At 43.2% G+C, this 18,179-nt stretch overlaps 1 protein-coding gene across 6 annotated transcripts in view; it reads right to left on the bottom strand.

Moving 5' to 3' along the window:
- Positions 1–18,179, bottom strand: part of TOGARAM1 (TOG array regulator of axonemal microtubules 1) — a 51,090-nt gene that overhangs the window by 9,787 nt on the left and 23,124 nt on the right. For 2 of the 6 annotated variants that reach the window (XM_085887820.1, XM_085887822.1), the window contains exons 7-15: positions 17,538–17,682; positions 14,752–14,857; positions 14,425–14,660; positions 13,766–13,924; positions 8,201–8,327; positions 7,996–8,075; positions 7,540–7,741; positions 4,021–4,240; positions 3,409–3,495 (exon numbers count right to left, since the gene is read on the bottom strand). In XM_085887820.1, coding sequence (XP_085743946.1) covers positions 3,409–3,495; positions 4,021–4,240; positions 7,540–7,741; positions 7,996–8,075; positions 8,201–8,327; positions 13,766–13,924; positions 14,425–14,660; positions 14,752–14,857; positions 17,538–17,682 — 1,362 coding nt within the window. Of the gene's footprint in view, positions 1–3,408; positions 3,578–4,020; positions 4,241–7,539; positions 7,742–7,995; positions 8,076–8,200; positions 8,328–13,765; positions 13,925–14,424; positions 14,661–14,751; positions 14,858–17,537; positions 17,683–18,179 lie in introns of those variants that run through there. The other 4 variants (XM_085887821.1, XM_085887824.1, XM_085887823.1 and 1 more) reach the window with 4 other exon arrangements.

The raw sequence follows: 18,179 nt of genomic DNA, 5'->3' as shown, positions 1-18,179 counted from the left end.
GCTTCTTGCTCGCTTCTCAAGCTTGCTTCTCGTTCTCTTCTCCCTCTCTGGCTTTCTTTCACCCCACTTTCTTTCGCCTCTCGCTTTTCTCCTCAGAACGTACCTCTCGCTCGTTTTTATATCTCTGGGACATCTGCGCGGATCAGTCCGCCCCAAGCTCACCCCGCCCCACTGGCGCACGGTTACCATGACAACCCGTGTGCTCTCAAAAAAGGCGGGCGTCGGAGCTCACTAAAGATTGTTGGTCAGGAAGAATGGGGGGCAGGCCTCAAAGCTCGTGAAAGAAATGTGTGTAAACGGGTCTGTCGTAAAAAAAAAAAAAGAAGCTTCCCAAAAGAGAGGGGATCTATTCCTTTACCCTTCTCAATGCATCACATTTAAGATCCCATTAGACATGGGGATGGGGCTAATCTGAACATGCATTTAAGGAAATAACTGTCTGAGGACCTGGATGTGTGGATGCATTCATCAGACTGGATTCTGAAATCCGTAACAATATATACTAGCCGAAACCCCGGCACAGACGGATTTCGTTCCATGAGCCCAATATGACAACCAGTGGCGGCTCTTGTAAGAGTTGGATCCCAGTCGATGTACTCCATGGTCTTACCTAATGTGGCCGACAAAACGTCCTTGTACACGACATTTTTGCCGTACACTACTCCTTGTGAAGAAGTCCCCTGATTTTGTGCACGTGTCTACTTTGACGTACACCGTGTCAAAACTTCTCAGGTCACAGTACCGAGAAAAACATGACATGACCGCTCGGAGCACAAAATTGGTCCTTCAGTATTAATATATAGATGCTTCAGAGTTGAAGGTTGACTATTGCCACGATGTGCGATGCACTCTTACAGGTACGAAGTTTTTCAGTCCAGGTCACAGTAAAGAGAAAAACGTGACGCAACCGCTAGGAGGAGCACAAAATTGGTTCTTCAGTATTAATATATAGATATATACACATGTTATGGGCCCACAACTATACTGAACAAAAATATAAACGCACCAACCTAAATATCTAAGTCAAGATTGCCATTATGGGAAAATGGTCAAACCGATGATATGTTTGAGCAATGGTTCCTTTGTTTTGCTCAAGACAGATGTTCCCATTGAAATTGACCACTCTGAGTGTGTGGACTCACACGTTGAGTAATCCTTCCCATGAGCACCATGGGGCTTGACAGAGTGATGGTCAGTGAGCGTGACCAGGACACAAACACTCCCTATAGCTTGCCCTATAAAAGGCCTCCCCAAAATGTGGACTGGTGCCAAATGTCAACATGCCACAGATGTCACAAATCTTGAGGGAGCGCGCCATTGGCATGCTGAATGCTGGGACGTCAGTACGGGCCGTTGCAGCACACTTCAATGTCCACCACTCCACCATTAGCCGCCTGAGAACGCGCCTCAGAGAGACTGGAAGCACCGTGAACCGCCCACATGCCCGGCGACCATGTGTGACCACCGCCGGTCAGGATCGTCACATGAGGCTGCAACATCTCCGGGATCGACTCCGACCGGCCACGAGGACTGCCGATGAGACTGTCGGGCTGCATAACTGGTGCATTTCAGCCCAGACAGTGCGTAACCGCTTGAGGGAGGCCAACCTCCGAGCCCGCCGACCACACCGGGGACTCAACCTCACTGCAGTCCGGCGTCAGACCCGACTGAACTGGGCCAATGTTCACTTGCGCTGGACCCTCGCACTATGGAGGAGAGTGCTGTTCACCGATGAGTCGCGGTTCCAGCTGTATCGGGCTGATGGCGGACTCCGCGTCTGGCGTCGGGCTGGGGAGTGCTGCACTGACGCCAATGTCCTTCGTCGGGTGTCACACGGTGGTGCCAGTGTTATGGTGTGGGCAGGCATATGCCATGGAGAGCGCACTCGGCTTCATTTCATTGAAGGCAACTTGAACGGGCAGCGGTACAGGGACGAGATACTCAGACCCATCGTCGTGCCGTTTGTGCACCTTCACCATGTGACGTTTCAGCACGACAATGCTCGCCCCCATGTTGCCAGGATCTGCATGGACTTCCTCGGTGAGGAGGACATTGATGTCCTCGACTGGCCTCCATATTCTCCCGACATGTCGCCCATCGAGCACCTTTGGGACGTTCTTGATCGACGCGTACGACAACGTTACGCAGTCCCAGAGAACGTATGCCAGCTCCGTGTGGCTCTCCAGGAGGAATGGGAAAACATCCCTCAGGCCACCATCGATAATCTGGTGATGTCCATGCGCCGGAGATGCACCGCTCTGCGCGAAGCCAACGGTGGACACACCCGCTACTGACTGTGTGAACTCTGACAGTGACACCTCGGTTGTGTCGGCTGTTGTAGCGCAAAGACTGTCGCCAGAATTCTCAAGGAACTCTTTGAAATTTAATGCTCAATTGTCATGGATTCTATAACCAAATTGTTGTGATGATTTAGTATTAATGAGTTCGAGGTAAAATAGTAACAATCGCTTGGTGCGTTTATATTTTTGTTCAGTATATATTGTTGTGGCAATATATCCATAATATAGAAATATATAATTATATATATATATATATATACACACACATATATATATATATATATATATATATATATATATATATATATATATATATATATATATATATACATATATATATACATATACATATACATATATATATATATATATATATATATATATATATATATATATATATATATATATATATATATATATACACACACACACACACACACACACACACACACACACACACACACACACACACACACACACACACACACACACACACACATATATATATATATATATATATATATACATACACACAGGGAAGCCCAAAAGTTACTTTACCCCTGATAAATTTCTCGCACTTCCCTCCGTCCCTTCCCCTCTGCCCTCGCCCGCTATGGTATGGGGAAACACTGACTCAGAAGAATGATGGAGGACATACAGATACAATGACAAATTAATGATTGTAAGTACTGTACAATAAAACCTGTATATTAAAAGAGTTCAAGAACAATGCTTCACTGGGAAGGGGTAAAGTGACTTTCAGGCCACCCTGTATATATATATATATATATATATATATATATATATATATATATATATATATATATATATATATATATATATATATATATATATATATACATATATACATACATATATATATATATACATACATACATACATACATACATGGTTGTGGGCCCATAGGCACACCACAGATTCATATACACGTACAAATTCCATTGAAAAGTATAGATGTTGCTTTAATTTGCAGATGCTCTTTCGTATCCATGTAGATTATATACTGATGTCTAATTCATCGTTTGTTTTCTCATAAACATTCACCTTTAGATTGAACAAACAACAAAAAAGTTGTAAAATGATTTACCTGCCAATCTATCTGTCAAAATTTCCTTGGCTTTCTCGCTTCCATGAAGAACTTTGTTGCAGAAAGGCTGGACGAGCAACGTGTTGTCTTTAAAATAAACCACATTCCAGAGAGTTGAAGTTAGTGCTGAACTGGCCATTACACACACAACAACAGATAACAAGGAGAGCTGAAGGAAAAGGAAATCGGAAATAGTTTTCAGTTTGAAGTGTACATGACATTTACAGGATAAATAGGTTTCTTGGCTTCCTAGCTCACTATAAGGTTATAAGGTTGCTACATTTTGAGTAAGTTATTTCTAAACATGAGGTCGGCATCTTGGATCTCATGTATGAATCTTGAAGCTCAATGTCAAACCAAAAGGTGGGCCAGAATTCTGCTTCCTTCCATTCTTGTGACCTGGGACCAATGGCAGACACTAAATGGAGCAGCTCAAGTAGTATATTTGTCTGTTGAGATTTTCTACTATTCAAATTTTTCAGCTACAATAATCATGATAAATTCCAAGCCTGATTGATGACAGACAAGATGATAAGTATTGCAACAGGAGCCTAATGTGGACATTTACATAGCAGCATAGCATTACAAAACTCAACCAATGAAAAATCATACCCAAATGAAGAATCAAAGAATCGAGGACACTTATTGTAGCGATGTAGATGGTGCTATTTTTGGAGTTCACATTGTTGTTGATGACAGCAGAGACAATGGGATGTATGAGCTGATGAAGAGTTTCCTTCATTTGAGGAATTATTTTCTGCATCGATTCAAGAGCAGCCAGTGTCACTTTGCTGTTGGAATCTTGGAAGCGGGGCATAAAAGCGTCAAATATCTGAAACAAAAGAGAGAAGGAAAAAGTGTTGGCTTTAAAACTCACTGAGCCTTTTAAATTACTTGTATAACTATCAAAAATCTTAAGTGATTGACATCACTAACTTCACAAGGGCATCATCATGCATACTTAAGCAGATGACTAATCTTTTTTAAAGTAGTGGCAACATTGACCAAGTGTCACAAATAATGTCCCGGTGTTCCTGGGATGGCAATGTTTATAGATAATTACTTATGGAAATTTTTACATAAATGGCAACTTTACAGAAACAGCTGTGTCTTCATGGCGGACTTCATGGCTACGGGGAAATTATGTGGGGTGCATTGAACTGGAGGAATACTGGCATCCAGCTCAAAATTTACTTATGGAACTGACTCTATTGGCCCATTGAAAACATTGTTGTGCATGCCCATCAGCTGTCGTTATGCCAAAGGCCGAGTCATCTGGTCCTCCTTTTTGTGCAGTTCAGCAGGGAGTGAGGTGAATCAGTCCCAAGCGTTCACCTGTGGAGCCTGACAACAGGGGTTTCTGACTAGCCTCCACAATTTCAAACTCAAGCTTGTGTGTTCATACACGTATTGCACTGTCTTGAAAAGTTTCACTGACTTAATCAGCTCGCCTTAATACAACTTCACTCTCGTGTCACTTAGTAGGAGTTGAGCTTTAGGTGTGAGATTCATCTTGCACTTTCACCTCATTACGTCATATGTTGCCCCAGAGTTAAGCTGACATTGCTGTAACTGGCTATGCAGTTGTAGTGTGATGAGCCATTTTTTTATTATTTCAACCTCACAGCACCAATGCACTCGCTTGTGTAAATGGCATTGCCACTGTTGTAGTCTTCCTCATCAGAAGTGATATTTTCCATCCTGTGTAGCTGCCCTGCTGAGGGCTTTCTCGTGCTTTTAAGGCATACGTTTGCAAAGTGGTTAGCCATGCCACATGATCTGCATTGCCTTACCAGAGGCAGGACATTGTTCTTTTCCACATTTGTATGTGTTGCCACAGTCATTACATGGAGCGTGGTGGTCTGTGGTGTGCCCAGAGTGTGGCCGTTTTGCTTTTTGCTTTTGCAGAGCCGGTCCTGCTGTAATGTTGTCTCGCTGTGGCATTAACACTGTTAATCAACGAACTTTCCTGTTCCATTGCTTTCAACCATATGTCTATGAACTCCGCCGCCCAGCACGTCTCGATGGCTCTGTGTAGAGTTGAATCACCTTCCTTCAGGAAGCGATGGAAAGTGCTCTCATTGGAAACATGGAGAAAATTTTGTCTCAAATTAGCTCATCTTCCAATAAGCCATCTTCACAAGATGCTTTTTTTTCACTTGGAAGTTGTGGGTTTTCTCTTTGGCACATAACAAAATTGTCAATGGATTCACCCACTTCTTGCTTACGGCTTGCCAAACAAGCATCATTCAAAAATCACATTTCTCGCCGGCTTGAAGTACCTCTCTAATGCAATTAGTATAGCAGTCACATCTTTCCTCTGCTCCACTGAGATTCAAGTTGCGCTTCTAAACATGACGACATTCACTGCCCACCACCCTTCTCAGAGTTGCCATTTGCACTTCCTCTGAATTCTTATTCAAGTTGGTTGCCAGTAAATAATCCTCAAATTCAGCTCTAATATTGTCCCAATTACTCCTCTAATCACCTCTCATTTTGAAACCCATTTGGGGGTGGAATGTTGGCAGCCATGTTGATCATGCACCTGTGCCTGTGACCCTTAGATTCAGCAAGTTGCAGTTGGAGATCGCATCCGCTCTTCCAAATAGTTTTCAGTTATTTACTCACTTTTGCAAGCTTGGTGGTGCTTGAAGGAGACCGTTCCTGAATTAAAGGCATAACTTGGGTCTTGCCGCTTCTGACATCACGTTTCAGATGTTCATGCCAAAGGACATAGAGTGGGTCTTACTCAAGTAAGCCATGTTGCATGTCTGAAAACGTCTGGGTATTGCAGAGTAATAACAATCCACTAGACCAGTGTTTCTCAACCTTTTTTGTCCCACGCCACACTTTGATTTTCAAAAAAAATCGTACGCCCCACCATGATTGGAGACACTACAGTATATACTACATATGTATTCAAAAGGCAAAGCTATGAAAGCGATCATATATTGATTCATTAATTCTGAAATTCTGCAAAAAAAAAATTCTGCAAATAAAAAAGCAACATTTAATTCCAAATCTCGTGATATTTCATCTTCATGCGATTCTTCAGTAAAAATAGTGGATAAGTAACCTGAATGAGAAAAAACATATTTAAGGTGATTCATAATGGAAAAAATACATATATAACCGCAACTCCTCAGACAAAGACTTTTATAACTGGAGTGGCACTCTGTGGAGCACAGAGTCTCGCCTCATGCACTCATTCTGAATAAATATACCATCGTTAACTGAGCACGCTACTATAATGGCCCATATACGCATATCATCCATGCACCCTATTATGTCCCATACATTGCCATAATCCGTAGCTTTATTGATTATTAGGATATCTGACGACAACTTTTTTGCACATTAAGGCTAAATTGTGTCAATGAAGATGAATATGAAAAAAAAATTCAAACTGCATTCCCCATGGCTTGTCGATCAAATGTATGAAGTTTCACGTCAATCTGTAAAGCAATTCTGGAGATTTTTTTATATTTTAATTTTCATTCCAATATGGCCACCAGACCACCTGACCGATGATGTCACACATTTAATTCCTCACTTACATCAGGTCATAGATCAAATACAGTACATGAAGTTTCAGATTTTTTGGATAAGGATTTCAATTCAACAAATGATGGCTGGAATACCAATTCAGCGATGGTTTCATTGTTATCGCTCAATACACCACATGATGACATTAGCCAAGTTTCAATTTTTTTTGTTGAGCGGTTTTGGAGAAGTCCAATTTTTTCCCCTTTAATCCAATATGGCTGCCATACCATGTGACCTCTGACATCAAAGTTAATCATGAAACATTCTCCATGGGGAGCCCCTTCTATGTTTAAAGTTTTGCATTGATCAGATAAGTGATTGCAGAGATAAAAAAATATTTAAAGCAAAAATATAGAGACGTGGACACACACACACACACACACACACACACACACACACACACACACACACACACACACACACACACACTCTCTCTCTCTCTCTCTCTCGCAGCCCCTTCGGTCAAGACTAATGGTGTAGGTTTTATGGTCCTTGGTCAAGTAGTTTCAAAGAAAATTATCGGAAAGGCAGACAAACAAACACAATAAGCATATTATTGATGTATAAGAAGATTATTGTCAACACCTTCATCAGGTTTGCAGACACAAAGACAGGTTGACCCGAACAGCAATCCACAATCCTTTTAATCCCCTCGATTCTTTCCCGAAAATCTTTTGATTCCAAGAGGTCCGTAAGGGTTTTGAGCTGCTCAGCATTTTCCCGAAGAACTCGGGATGAGACTGGGTGGCCCATCTGCTGACGTAAAGTCAGTCTGGTCTCTCTGCTGCTGAGCAAACACAACACGAATGCAAATTTCAAGAGAAAAAAGCAACACAATGTAGTTAGTCAACAGGACAACATTCTTCATGAATGGGGCCAAATACTTTTTTGCATCTTTTACAGATGTAGTATATTTTCCATTTGTAATTATCTGTTGATGTGATTTTCAAATGATATGATGTATAAGATTGCAAAATGTTATGGCTGTTGGGGGTGATGGTGGGGGAGGGGGAAGATATGAAACTGACCAACAGACTTTACCTGCCTGATGTTGTATCAGAATTTTTGGTGTAAAGTAGAAAGGGCTGGCTGGAGGATTCAGAAGGAAATTTCCCCAAACCCTATAGAAGAACAGTGGAGCCCACAAAAAAACCGGAATCTTACTGTTGCAACTACTGTTTTCATTTCCAATTTCCATTACAATCACCCTTGACACATTTGAAGTGGACTGGTAAATGCAACGTACCTTACACTTAAGAGTGTTTACAGTCTCAAGGATGTAACCCGCCTCTCTGGAAGGGACACATTTCTCAACAATCTTGTTAAATTCCTGATGACGCATCATCACATCAATCATCTGCTTCCCATAATACCTGTACACCATGAAGATACATTGGTTCACACATATTATGGTTGTTATTGTACAATATATAAAGGGGTCACTGACATGTTTTGTGGAAGGAGGGAGGAGGGTGGAAGGTAGGGAGAGGAGCAATTTAGCTGATGAAAGGTATGTGGGGAGGGAGAAAGGAGGAAAGGGATGGAAGGAAAAGAGAGTGCCTGGAACATACAGGATCGGAAAACATTCTATCATTTTGTGCAAAACATAACATACTGTTACGTGGATTAAGACTTTAGTATGGTCGGTGTAAACACGTGACTTAAAAATGACAAATACTAAATGAGGTCTTTTGCACATGTGCTGCCTGTGTGTTTACATCGACTCTAGCTCGCCAGGCACTTCAAACCTGAAGTTTCTTGTACAAAATCTGTCAATTAAATCACCTTTTCAACATAATTTTCATCATTTAGACGAGAGTGTCAATTTCAAAATGGCTATCCATAATTGTTCTGTTCCCAAATGCAAATTGGATTCTCGGAAATATCCATGGATGGTTGGAGTCAGGTTTCTATCACTTCCTGTTAATACAATTAGCTAGCAGCGGCCATGTTTATAACACACACACACACACACACACACACACACACACACACACACACACACACACACACACACACACACACACACACACACACACACACACACACACCTGGTAGGTCTTGGTTTCACCTCGTGAAACCCACCCACGTGGAGATAGCAGGCAACAGAAACTTGCACGTACGTACACACACACACACACACACACACACACACACACACACGTACGTACACACACACACACACACACACACACACACACACACACACACACGTACGTACACACACACACACACACACACACACACACACGGGAGGGCTCAATTTCACTTTTTGTAACCCGCATATGTAAATACCAATCAACACACACAGCCTTTTATGTGTGTGTGTACATATATATATATATATATATATATATATATATATATATATATATATATATATATATATATATATATATATATATATATATATATATATATATATTGTTGCGAATTCGCGCCCGCCGGCGTGCGAGCGGCCACATAACTCGAATCGCGGCACGTCGCCCACCGGACGGACAATTCCGTCGTGACCCTCTCGGACTAACGCCGGGAACTAGTCACGGGTGGGCCTTTCGGCCTCACCACGATCGTGCCAATCGGCCCCCCGCGTGGGATAGGGTTGTTCGCCAAATTCGACCTACCTAAGTACCCACACGGAGGGTAGACCGGGCGATCGCACCTCGCCGCAGGTCGACTTCGGACAGGGGCCACTTTAAGCGACCCGTTCCATACTATCGGGATAACCGAGCGGTGTTATCGTCAACCTCGACAGTTCCGATTAATTCTCGGGCGTATTTAGCCCACTACCAACCCTTTACGTGAAGTAATATGGAGATTCAATTAAAGAAAAGACGAAGCGAAACGGGAAAAACAGTTCAACATAAGGCACATTTATTCCGCTGCAAACGGAAAGCACACATATACAATTACAATTATGCACCAAAAGCAAATGTAACAAAAACGCAACAATTATACACCAAAAGCAATTGCAACAAAAGAAACACAATGCAGATCTACTTCCGACGACGCGAGCACACGGCAACACTTACACAGTTTTACTTTACAGACGGCGCCGACAACACATATACTCCAGAGCAAAAGAAAAAGGGCCACCCTCTACGACCAGGGGGCAGACGAGCCTGGGGCCGAAACCGCGTCGAGCCTACCCGTCTGGTGATGAGCCGCAAAATGGCGGCGGCGCCCCGACTCCGCGGGCCTCGCTGGCACTGTCTGGAATGGGGTGGGAACGGGGCCCCCTTTTCGCACTATCTCAGCGCGGGGGGGAAACGGGGGGGGGGGGGTTGTTGATGCTCTGGGGAAAGAGGATAGCTGACTTGCTTGGGTCCCGCGACGAGCGACTCCACTGCGCCCTCGGCCGCGTTCCCGGCTTCTCCTCTCTGCAGCTCCCCGACAGACTCCGAACCCCGACAGACCGACTCTCCTCCAGACCCGTCTTGACTGCTGCTGCCACACTTCGCCGCCGCAGCCACAACTCGCCCGAGCCCGAAACAGAAACTTTCTCCAACTCGAGCCCAAAACAGAAACTCTTCTCTCCAACTCGAGCCGGAAACAGAAACTCTTCTCTCTCCTCGAACCCGGAACAGAAACTCTTCTCTCACTCGAGCCCGAAACAGAAACTCTTCTCTCTCTCTCTATTCGCCCCGCGCTCGGCGCTTTATAGTCAGCAGGAGAAACCATATGCAGATTTTCGGATCAGGATCGGCTCGGGGGCGGAGCCACGCTCGCCCATTGGACGGAGAAAAAGTGGGCGTGAATCATTCCTGATCCTCAAATTTGCATATATCGATTCTACTCCGACGCGCCTGGAGGCGGGGCCAAATCGCCCCGCGCTCGCTGATAGGACGGAACAGAAGTGGGCGTGAATCATTCCTGATCCGACTTCCCCGGAAAGGCCGCTTTTTGCACCCGCTGCTCGGCGCACGCCCTGTACGAGTCCAGGATCGGCGCCCACAAGCGGTGCGGGAATGGCGGCAGAAGGAGGAGAGGTGGAGGTGGTGGAGGGTTTATTGTGGTGGTCCCTGGCCACGGTGACGCTTGGAATGGCGGTGATGCGATGATTGCGAGAGCGAGTTGTGACGGTAAAGGTTGTGGCTGTTGGCGTTGTTGTTGTTGTTGTTGTGAAGCGGCGTTGCGGTTGGTGGTTGTTGTGTGATGGCGGTTGAGACGTGGTTGGTTCAAAATAAATATAGAACAGAAAAACGGCTATCTTGAAGGGTCGCAGCCCGAATGAATGACATTTATTCCCTCTAAACAATGGGTTTGGGCTAACTACACATATACTTACAGAGATATCTCACCTACGGGACCTGAATGGTGGTTTGCGAATTTCCTCAACCACAACAATATATATATATATATATATATATATATATATATATATATATATATATATATATATATATATATATATATATATATATATATATATTGTTGTGGATTCTCATCACTCTGGAGTGCGGGCGACCGCTTTTAGCTAATTGCGACCGCGCGCCCAACGACCGTGGCAATCCAGTCGCAGCTTTCAGATCAATGCCGAAATCCAGCTATGGCTGTGTTTTTAACCACACCACAACCTTGTCAATGCTCTGCTCGCGCTACAGGGTCGATTGCCGAATTGTCGATTTACCTAATTATTTGCGCGGACAGACTACCAAGAGGTTGTACCTCAACGGGACCTACTTGGAAATGAGCCGCTTCAGCAGCTCGCTCCATTTGCGATTGCCGAGTGGTGTATTATTGCCAAGCCCCGTTGGAGCCGATTAGCTTATCGGTGTTAAAAACCCGCTATTTATTGCGAAAGCAATTCTGGCAGGTCAATGGAGGAAGGGACGCAACGAGCAGGTGAATATTCAAACAATGAGGACATTTATTTTTAATGCAGGCACGTATGCAATGAATGAGGGTAAGGGACAAGACACGAGCAAAAAGACCTACAGCCGTTGTCTATTTACTACGTACATGCACTTAACAACAATTCTACTTAGCGGACAAGGCGCCACAGACTTCCATGCAAAAACCCCAGGAAAGAAAAGGGAGAACAGGGCCCGTAGGCCTTTAATGTTCCGCGGAGCTGTGAAGACCGAAGGAGCTCCGCGAGACCCTGCAGGTTACCTGCCACCCTCATGGTGACTCGCTGGGCCCTGGTTCGGTGACCCTCGGTGTGTCTCGTCGTCAACACGGCAGCTGATATAGCGGCGACTTGGTTGGTCCAGGCCTAGCCGTGTGGCCTGGTCGATTGGACCTGGCCAACGACGCCTCCGAGGAGCGAATGGGCCTTGCTCTTTTAGAGTTTATGCTCTCTTAAGAGCCTGCTCACTCCTCAGCATCGCTCGGACCGTCCCGATCACTTTGGACCATGTCGCTAGCTGGCGACTTCTCTCCAGCTGGCGACCTCTCTCCGGCTGGCGACTTCGCTGCCGCCTCCACCGACCCACAACTCTGCACGCTTGACTGGACTCCAGCCTCCAAACTCCGAACTGCAGACTCCAGACTGCCGACTCAACTCAACCCCGACCTCCACTCAACTGGTGTCTCGGCGCTTCAGCCCGGCCTTTTATCGGGTTCGGGGGGGGGAGTGGTGTTTGGTCTTTCACCTCTGACCCTTCACCCCCTGCTGGCTCTGCCCCTTTTGTCATTCTGATCCGATCTTGCCGTCAAACGCGGACAACGCGGACGTGGTAGAAATCACCGGCTTACGCTCCAATGAGGGAGTCCTCGCGTTTGTCGGCGGAGATGCCGTTCGTTTGTGGATGCCGTTGCTGGCGAAAAGATGACTGCGTTTGTGGAGATGAAGGTGAGGAGACGTTGTTCATTTGTTGATGTTGTTTGTTGGGGAAAAGATGGCGGTGTTTGTGGAGATGATGGCGAGGAGATGTTGGCGGTTGTGGCGAAGGTGGTGAGGAGACGTTGGCGGTTGTGGTGAAGGTGGTGAGATGTTGGCGGTTGTGACGAAGGCAGTGAGGAGATGTTGGCGGTTGTGGCGAAGGTGGTGAGGAGATGTTGTTTAAAATAACGATAGGAAAGAATAACACTACCTCAAAGGTTCACAGCCCGGCACACGAATAATTTCCGTTAGACATTGGTGGGGAAATCTAATCTGGACACACACTTATCGACATAACTAATCTTCAGGGAACCTGAATGGTGATCTGTGAATTTCCACAACCGTAACAATATATATATATATATATATATATATATATATATATATATATATATATATATATATATATATATATATATATATATATATATATATATATATATATATATATATATATATATCTTCTTCTTCTTTCGGCTGCTCCCGTTAGGGGTCGCCACAGCGGATCATCCGTATGATCCGCATTGTGATTTGGCACATGTTTTACGCCGGATGCCCTTCCTGACGCAACCCTGGTCGCCTCTTACGACACAGGGATATGGTACACCTATTTTAGCCGGGGTATACACCGGCCCAGTATACTGGTACTCATTTCGCCGACCTCGGAAGGATGACAGGCTGAGTCAACCCCCTGGTGTATTAATTCAGTGGCCCAACGGGGCTTGAACTCAGGACATTTTGGATCCCAAGCCGCTGCCCTAACCACTGCGTCAACACCAGGCTTAAATATATATATATATATATATATATATATATATATATATATATATATATATATATATATATATATATATATATATATATATATATATATATATATATATATATATATATAGACCTTCCCATTGGTGTTAAGAAGGAAATGACACAAAACATTCAAAAGGAAACAAGAGACATTTGCTTTGTTCACAGCAAGGGGCATACCTGGTCTCAGCTAGGCTATCCCGTGTGAAGACCGAGGCAGCAGAAAGGACCCTATCAGTTACATCCTTGATGCCTGTGAGCAATCGATCAGGGCCAAGCCGAAACACCAATGCAGACATGTGTTGTGCTGTGCACCTCCGAACTGCAGGATTTCTGTGCCTGAAGAAATCACACTCACAAATCACATATGATGAGCAGCATTCAGATAGTTATACTGTATAGCATAAATGCAGACTATTTTATGTGATGCTTTAAATAAAATAAAAAAATCTCTGATTGAGAAGAGTTATCAAGCATGGTAAATATAGTTTAACCATAAAGTTAAACAGTTCAGAAATCCAACGTTAAGTGCTATATTTTCAGAGGACGTCTGTATAATTATTATTATGTGCAACGGGGAAGGGCACAATTGGAAGGACAGGAAAATAAATAAAATTAAGGTAAAAGGGAAGGAGAGAGAAGACAAGAAAGTATTACAAAAGATATCAAAGTAAGGGGGAGGGAAGGGTAAAGGAAGCAGCCACAGGAGCATCAGTAATTTCACCATTTTTGCTAATCTAATACACAGATTGACACTCAAGGAAATTGTCTGCTGGATTATCTGTGCAATCAAGAAAACTCTACCCATCTAAGAAAACTAAAACGAAACATTGACTCACTGAACACCACACTTGGCCAACGCTCCCAAGGCTCGTGTTGCCGTGATGTTTGCTATCATAAGTTCCAGGGACCTGTTAACCTCTTCCCGAATGAAATGGCTGCTCTCTCCTGACTTGTGCAAGAGTACGTTCACTGTAACGTCCAGCTCAGAGTCCATATTCTTCTTTAATGACTGGAATGCTTCTCCAAGACACACTATAGCCATTCGGCTGACTGTCGATCGGAGATTATTGACCTTGAGGAACAAATGAGAACTCATCAGAAAATGCCTGAAAAGTGTAGTTATAGAAATGTTTCATTAAAATTTGAGGGACACAAACTCATACTTCCAAAACAGCAAAGCTGATGATGTCAGGAAGACAGGGAAGAAGCAATTCATGGTGGAAAAGCAACAAGCACCGTAAAATCACAAGGTTCTGTATCTTTTTCTCCCTGTTGCACCACAAGAAAATGCGATTACTCTATGATGTACTAAGAATGCATTGAGAAAAAGTTGATTTAAAGAGAGGCCAAGCTGATCTCAGTACTGCTTATATAATTCTAAAACAGCAGGAACAGCAGCTTACACAGACAGATATTACAAACACAATATATACATACACACTTCATCACTGCTATGACATCATCAGTTCTGTCCTGTTCTTGCGTATGGCAGCTTGGCTGCCGGGTATCTATTATTTATTGGAGCACGGCTGTGCCACTGATGCTGTGCCCATCCACCAGTACACCAGTACTCATTTCACCAACCTCAGGAGGATGACAGGATGAGTCGACCCCACCTGGTGTTAATTCAGCAGCCAACGGGGCTCAAACTCAGGACCCTAGGATCCCAAACCAGCCACCCTAACCACTAAGCCATCTTCAGGCTTATGCCCTCAGAGATTGCTTGCATAATATGGGCTTTCAAAAAAAAGTTTTGTGGATAAACTATTACAACCCCAGAATCTGCCTCTATCATACTTAAAGAAGATGTTTCTCATCCATCAATTAAGCTTGGTGTTGGCTTAACGGTTAGGTGCCTGGCTTAAGGTCTTAGGGTCTTGAGTTAAAGCCCATTTATCATTGAAATAACATGAGGTGGGTTAACTCAGCCTGCCATACATATACATATACATATACATATATACGACTAATGTTTGTTGAGGAGAGATGTTCATTGTAAAAGTTGAACAGAGTAAAAAGTTGACAAGTATTAATACTGTTGTTAGATTTTATGCCATGTGGAAAGATCACGCGTGTTCGGAAAATTTTGGGTGACTCGTGGATTTTGAACGATCTTGTGTTAAAGTGCAATTTCTCATGGCATCTGCTTATAGAACCACCCAGTAATTATGAGTAGTCTCTCGTGGGAGGGGCTTTCCTGAAAGTTCTTGAACTGAGTATATATATATATATATATATATATATATATATATATATATATATATATATATATATATATATATATATATATATATATATATATATATATATGGTAAACAGTGTGAGAGGGGATCAGAGAAAAGAGCCAGTCATCATTTGCTTTGCTGTGTACCACTCTGAACTGGTGTCTTTTGAGTATCACTTATCATGTGTTGAATAAACATAAGTTTCAACTCTGCCCAACTGCTGGTTAGACATCGATCAATCAAAGAGCCTTGGATTTTGTGACAGAGGGATAAAAAGATTACAGCACGATACAGGGCCGCATTTACGCAAGGGCAACTGGGGCACTTGCCCCGGTCCTCCACCACTCATCACGGGCCCTAGGGCCTCCACCATCCAAGAGCTCATCCAGGATTATTGATTGTTGTTGTGAATTCGAGATTGTCAACCCTATATTAACCAGTGTAGCAAGTTCGCTACAAAAATTTGGCATCAATGGGTATTTGACAAGTCAAGTTGGAAATTGTTTCCCCAATTTAGTCCACATTCACTTGTTCGAGGGATTTGTACTTTCTGTGTTGGCGGAATCCGATACCTGGAACAAAAATAGCAATGTTTCTCATTTCGTTACTTATCGTTCCATGACTTAAATTATATCAAATGTAGCTTGGAAGTTGTAAAATTAACACAATATCTTTTTGGCTGGCTCATTGCACACTTTGCCAATCTTCAGTTGTGTCTGGAATCCATTGGTGATAATAAAAGCCTGCAAAAACACTCCTGAAATTATGTATTTTATCCAATAATTTAACTCGTGGAGCCTGCAATGTTCTTAAGGCAACTATACAAATCGAAAATTCAATACAGGTGCCGGAGAATAAGATATAAGAGTTTAGGGTGACATCAGTGAAAAAAATTGAAAACCATTGCTTTACTTCATCATTGGTAAAGGGCCACCACCACCATAAATCCAGCACTGGCATGATATACAAACTAGCTCAACATCAAGTGTGAGAATAGAAGCAGACATTGAACTGAGGTGCCATGAAGTTGCGCACCTTGCAGAAAATGTGGTACTCCATTTTGTTTCAAGCCTTAGGTGTACCTGGTCTGTTCCATGCTTTTTTATTCCAATCAAAGTACTTTTTTAATGTTCCAAACAAACACTTCAGAGAGATTGATCGATTGCTCTCAAACACAGGCCTAACAGTCATGAAAAGGCAGAGACCCATCTGTAATTTTGAAAGATGACCTCCATTAAACAATGGATGGGAATAAGAGTCAATCACAAAGATTGTACTACCATCACATGTAGACCAGACCAGGTGTGGCAGCATATTATCCCCATCATGAAGACCATTAATGAGCCAGTTGAGTTGTTGTGTTTTGACAAACAATCCAATAATAACTTGGCAGTCACCTGAAATTAACTGCACTTCCTAAGCATAGAATTCAAATCTTTAATACTGCTGGTCATAATAACTGATTTGCAGCCACAACCTGTGGGATACCAGTTCAATGTTCTAAATAATAAGCCCCTTCTGTACCCTATAGGACATGCTCTCTATCCTCAAAATGACAAGATTAATTCAATGAAGAAACAGGAAATCATTGGCAAGCTATGTGTGTTAGCTCTTATGTAGAAGAAAACACTCAGCCCCTATAATCAGCTTGGTCAACTGAGCAAGGTGGAATCATCACACAGGTATGCATTTCCTCTAAAAACACCAATAGGGCGTAAACTTACCAATCATCCTCTGGTATTGTTTCCTTCATTTGAGCCAATGCATATTCTGGAGAAGGTAAAGGTTTAACATCCCTTGAAGAATATTCAAACTCACTTGAGTGTGGAGACACGGATTTATTGAGAGTGTGTATGGAAGAATGTTCATCTGCTTTCCCACAAAAACCAACAAATTAGAGGTTGACAAATAGAATGTGTTCAACTTGTCAAAATGAACACATTCATAATTTGAGCCAATACGGTTATTGCACAAAATCGCATTTCCCAACATCAGTCCCATTCTTCTTACTTAAGCCTTAATCCAAAAACTTAAGGGTCAGCTACTCTAATCCACCTTCTTGATTCTCCTTTGTCTTCTGTATCTTCTTTTTTTTTCAATCGCATGTTCTTCAACTCCCTCTCCACGACATCCCTCCACCGTAATATGTCTTCTTCTTGAACCTTTCCCTCTAATTGGCTCATTGCATGCTTTCTTGATTGGTTCCTCATCGATTATGACTCGGTCCTCTGTGAACAGGAGCTCCCACAGTTCTCCATCTCTGATGTCATTCAGCATGTCCATCACCGTCATAAAAAGGAAGGCACTTAGTGCGGAACCCTGGTGGAGACCAACCTCTGCTCTAAAAATATTGCGACTCCATATTC

Source organism: Eptatretus burgeri, chromosome 7 (genome assembly GCF_056783735.1).
Source record: "Eptatretus burgeri isolate ZD-2024b chromosome 7, Ebu_testis_v1, whole genome shotgun sequence".
In the NCBI taxonomy this organism is placed as follows: Eukaryota; Metazoa; Chordata; class Myxini; order Myxiniformes; family Myxinidae; genus Eptatretus; species Eptatretus burgeri.
This window is presented reverse-complemented; position numbering and strand designations above follow the sequence as displayed.